The sequence below is a fragment of the Aplysia californica genome, unplaced genomic scaffold (assembly GCF_000002075.1).
Source record: "Aplysia californica isolate F4 #8 unplaced genomic scaffold, AplCal3.0 scaffold00110, whole genome shotgun sequence".
Taxonomy (NCBI): Eukaryota; Metazoa; Mollusca; class Gastropoda; order Aplysiida; family Aplysiidae; genus Aplysia; species Aplysia californica.
In genome coordinates, this window is record NW_004797380.1 from 835,105 (window position 1) to 840,104 (window position 5,000).

The 5,000-nt window shown below is 42.3% G+C and overlaps 1 protein-coding gene across 1 annotated transcript in view; it reads left to right on the forward strand.

Annotated features, from left to right (window-relative positions):
* Positions 1-5,000, forward strand: part of LOC101851570 (A-kinase anchor protein 9) — a gene marked incomplete in the record, with an annotated part of 155,691 nt that overhangs the window by 116,802 nt on the left and 33,889 nt on the right. The window contains 1 exon segment of the mRNA XM_035969062.1: positions 4,577-5,000. This exon segment is cut by the window's right edge and continues 258 nt beyond it. Within this exon segment, the coding sequence (XP_035824955.1) occupies positions 4,577-5,000 (424 nt within the window).

The window sequence follows — 5,000 nt, forward strand, 5'->3', positions numbered from 1 at the left end:
CCCCACGTCCCCCTCTCCTTCCTCCGTGACCCGCCTGGTCCTCTGTGTGCGGAGCAAGGAACCGTAACACAATTGCCAGACTTTCTCTCCCCCCCCCCTCCCCGTGCCGGGTAAGGGTGCCGGGGTGCGGCTCTAGCTGGCTGTGACTATTGGGGGGATTCTACCCGGGCTGGAAAGAGGATACGTGGGGCTTTGGAGTAGTAGTGGGCAACTTGCCGAGTGGTGGTTGTGGTCGTGTGCATGGGATATTGTGTTCCTGAAGAGCAAGATTGGTGATTGTCTTATTCACAGTGATTTCGTTGTCTTTTTCAATGTAATTGGATCTTTGTCTAGTTCATAGGATGTGCCTCCCTCGTAGGTTTTGTGTTTTGTCGTTATCGATCTGCGGTTGTTCTATGACTAGCTGGAAAGAAATGTCAAGTGCAGGACCCTTGCCATTTTAAAGTCAAGTAGGAGCTGGGAGTGCTTTTGTTTATTCTTCTGCTTGTGTGTGTGTGTGTGTGTGTGTGTGTGTGTGTGTGTGTGTGCGCGCGCGCGCGTGTGTGTGTATGATCTTTTTGGTTGGGATTTTTAACATTCTTGTCCAGATCTTTTTCGTTGTCTCTGCTCCTTCAAACGTGGGAGTTCGGTACTCGTGGGTTTCATCACCGACGCCGACATTAGACATGCTATGAGGGTTTAAGTGTTCCCTTTATTGTAATTTTTGTTTTTGATAAACACTTGGGTCTGTTTCTACGTGTTTGCAGTTGGTAGCACTTCTACTCTTTTGTTATGTCTTAAGGCTGTATCTCTGGATTTCTTAAACACTGAGCAGATACTCCTTCAAAAAAAAACCTATAATGCGGTCAAAAATTCGTGGCGCTACTTATTGTCAAATATTTCTTAAAATATCAAACACAGACTTTTCAGCCTTTTCACAATGACCCATATCAGTTTGTCTTAACAGACAATTTGTAAACACCTGTTAGCTGTATTTTAGAAAATTTCATAATAAATACTAATTAAAAATCCAGGTGGGTGGTTTCTACAGTTTTTAAAAGGTTTACAGCTGGATAATATCGCCTTTAAATGCAAGTTCGTCATTTTTTTTCCAATCGTGACATTATGCTTATTGTACTCTAGGTGTGAGAAACTTTAATGCAAAAATGTATTCAATATAAAATCAATTTCTCGTAACAAGTTTTGCCTCTAAAAGTGTCATTGGTATGCTGTGACGGAGGCCATATATGCGTACGCAAAATGTGGGAGAAGCGGTAGGTGCCGTAAACAATCCCGATTTTCGCGTGACGGAGATTTATAGTAATTCATATAAATGTATGAAGAAAATAAATATTTTAATCTGACATCAATTATTGTGGGAAAAATATGATTAAGTTAAGACAAATTTGGCAAATGGATACAAACTGCTGTGCAAAGTACAACTGACATTGATTCACCCGTTAAAGAGGTATTTGAGGATTAAGTTGCGCCACGAATTTTTGACCGCACTACAGTCACTATCCACCTTTTCACGTGTAGTAACTCAAACGTGTTGTCCCTTCGACACAATGTTAACAAGGCAAGAGGGTCTCATGGCCTCGCGATGTAGCGTCAACGCCGTTTACGCAATATCCTTTTGAGCCTCTAGAACAATAGGAGTGGGTGGTTGGCGGGTGCTCTGGTGTGGTTTGCTCCTTCTTTCCTATCATCTATTGTCCTTATCTCTCCTCCTTCTTTTTTGTGTATGTTACTCTCTTGTATACATCTATTCTTCGGCACTTGTATGACCTTATTGTGTTGCAAGTGCCGTAAAAATTTTACTAAAACTATAAGAACAATAGCTGTTTAGTTGTCTTTTTTTAAAGGATCGTTTTACGCTTCTCTCACGGTCTCTGGGGAGCGCGCTCACTATACTGAACTGGCGCCAGACGTGACTGATAATACTGTTTTTATCATGGTATACTATTTCAGTTTAATAAACATTTTAATTTTTAGAGTTCATGTTTATTGAGTCCGTCCCTCTTTCCTCATGGGTGGTTGTCGGGTGCTCTGGTGTGGTTTGCTCCTTCTTTCCTATAAAAAAATATAACGTCTTTATCTCCCCTCCTTCTTTTTTGTGTTTGTTACTTTCTTGTAACACTTCTAATCTTTGACGCTTATGTGACATTATTGTGTTGCAAGTGCCGTAAAACTCTTACCAAAACAATACACACATTTTTCCTCTAGTCTTTAGTAGACAGTAGACTTTGACGTGTTCAGTTTGCTCTGTCGGTTAAGATATAATCTACCATGTGGGCCACCTGAGTTGTGCGTCATGGCCAAGGGTTAGACGTGAGTTGTCCGAAACGTTTTCAAGCTCATCTGTGTCTTGTGTGGGATGTTAAAGGCCTCAGTAGTTTGAGATGAAGGCAGCGCAGGTGTATGTCACTTAGACATACTATGTGAGTGCCTTTATGAGAGAGACGGAGTTATATGATTGAATTATAATGGTGAAACGGGTTTTTAAAAGGGATAGCTAGATAGATAGATAGATAGATAGATAGATAGATAGATAGATAGATAGATAGATAGAGGGGAGAGAGAGCGAGGAGAGAGAGAGGGGGGGAGAGCGAGCGAGAGAGAGAGAGGGGGAGAGCGAGCGAGCGAGCGAGCGAGAGAGAGAGAGAGAGAGAGAGAGAGAGAGAGAGAGAGAGAGAGAGAGAGAGAGAGAGAGAGAGAGAGAGAGAGAGAGAGAGAGAGAGAGAGAGAGAGAGAGAGAGAATCATGGAATAGTCCAGCTAGTCCGGTTGTGTGTGTGTGTGTGTGTGTGTGTGTGTGTGTGTGTGTGTGTGTGTGTGTGTGTGTGTGTGTGTGTGTGTGTGTGTGTGTGTGTGTGTGATTATAAAAGCTTTTGAGCGAATGTTTACAATAAATCAACCAGACATTGTCGGCATACCTGCGATACAGAGCCCTTGGGTGAGGCCGGTGACCGACATAAAAATTTCCCTTATGTTTAGGGCCCTGGGGTGAACCTAGTTCTTGCGCGCCTTTACGGCGATAAGTGGTGATCGTGTTCTGTCATGATCGATCGATCGATCAGTACCTGTTCGTGGCTCGTTGATAGATTATTGTATTTTGGGAATACAATGTGAATAGTTTGGCTGTCTTGTTTGTGTATACGATATAAAGAAGAGACTAAAGGAATGAACTTCTCTTTTGTCTGTCAGACATAAATCTGCTGCTCATGGCAATTTATTGTATACTTACTGCAAATTCATTTTGTCCTTAAGCTTAAGTGGCCATGGTTTCTTTTGACGAACGAAATCCCATATATTCTAGTTGTGCCTTTTTCTTATCTTTATTCAAAGGCTTAAATGTTTATCTCTGCCCTACCTTCCTGCTGTCTCCCTCTCCCCTCTCTCGACCCCCCGCCCCTCCTTTTTTCCATGCCCCCTCGTGAACATTTTGATTTGTTTTATCCCATACCCTTCGTATTCTAGCCTACGTTTATTGAGTCCGTGTAAGTGTTTAGAAATTTTGTCTGACTTTTGAGAACACAGATTTTTAATTTTTAAAGACGTGTGGCTCAAATAAAGAGTCTATTGCGGATTGTTTTTATTGTCTACTTACGAAAAAGATCAAAACTGTTATGTTTGTCTTATTTGCCCATGGGTTAAACATTTTGAGTTTTAAACCCGGTTGTCGGGACGTCTGGTTGTTCAGAAGAAGGGCAAGTTATAATTGTGTAGACAGTCGGTGTGACGAGGTAGAACCTTTGCTTTACACCACACAGCATGGCTATACAGCGATCATCTTCTTTATGCCCCAGACTTGTGATATTTACCCTCAAGATTCCGACTTTCAACAACGTAGGGAAGGCATTGCCGAAGTTCAAATAATTATGTCGAAACTAGGGTAGCGTTTTTGTGGCCGTAGGTGTCTTTGAGTCGTCATGTATAAGTATTTTTAGGGAGACACAGACCACTTGAATGAGTTTCAAAGTTTCGAAAGTCTTCTGCTTTTGCTCGATTAGATCTACCTCTGTCAGTGTAAGTCGCTGGTACGGAGAGCTTATTTCTGTTACTGTTAGAGAATGGGCAGGAGTTTTTCCAGCAGACTGAAGTTTACGGGTTCAGACATGATAGGGACTTTTGTCGAGGTCCATGTGCGATATTTTCAAAAGGATAAATCGAGAATAGGCTGTGTGTTAGGTTGGTATGATATTGGTTTTTTGGTTTAGTGAATCACAATTTTTTCTTTTGGATTATTTGTAAGTCTTACTTTAATGATTCCATCCCTTTTTGTGTTCACAATGTGTGAATTTTGGGGCAGTTGACAGCTTTTCACAAAGTTCTTGTAGTCTCTTGCTTTTTGAGGCACCTCTAGTTGGACCTTTTTGGATATTTCTCTTGGTTTTTTTTCCCTTCCTGTCATTCCTTTCCCACTACCAAATGGTCGTCATCGTGTCTATGTGTTTCTCTCGATCTCTAACGAATCGGCTCGCAATATGATACTTATAAACTTTTACCTATGTTCAAAAAGGGAACACCTCGTAATGAAAAGAATTCAATTTGATGACGTCCTTACATATATTTTATTGATATTATTCTGTCCTCAGACTCGACAATGTAGACAAGGATCTAGAGGGCAAAGCCACGAGATCGGATTCGACGGTATCCCAGGAGATCTTCAGCTCTACCGCAACCGTTGTCCTATCTCACCCTGCCCCTGGCCCGACTGCCGCTTCCAGAAAAGGCTCTTCCACCCAAAGTGGACAAACTCCGCCCCCAGGCCCTGTAGCCCCGCCCCGTGCTCACAGAAAATCAAAATCACGTGCACCTTCCATCGATAGCATCACTCACGAGGAGTTGACTTTCCTCGTCGAAGATCTTCAGGAGAGAGAAGCTGCGCTAAAGAAACGAGTCCGAGAACTCGAAGTCTTGGCCGATTCGGATGTCTCTCAACGGGTAGCAGAACTTGAAGTTGTCAATCAAAATCTAGAGAGGCGTATCAAATTTGCTGAGAGCCAATCAGAATCTCTC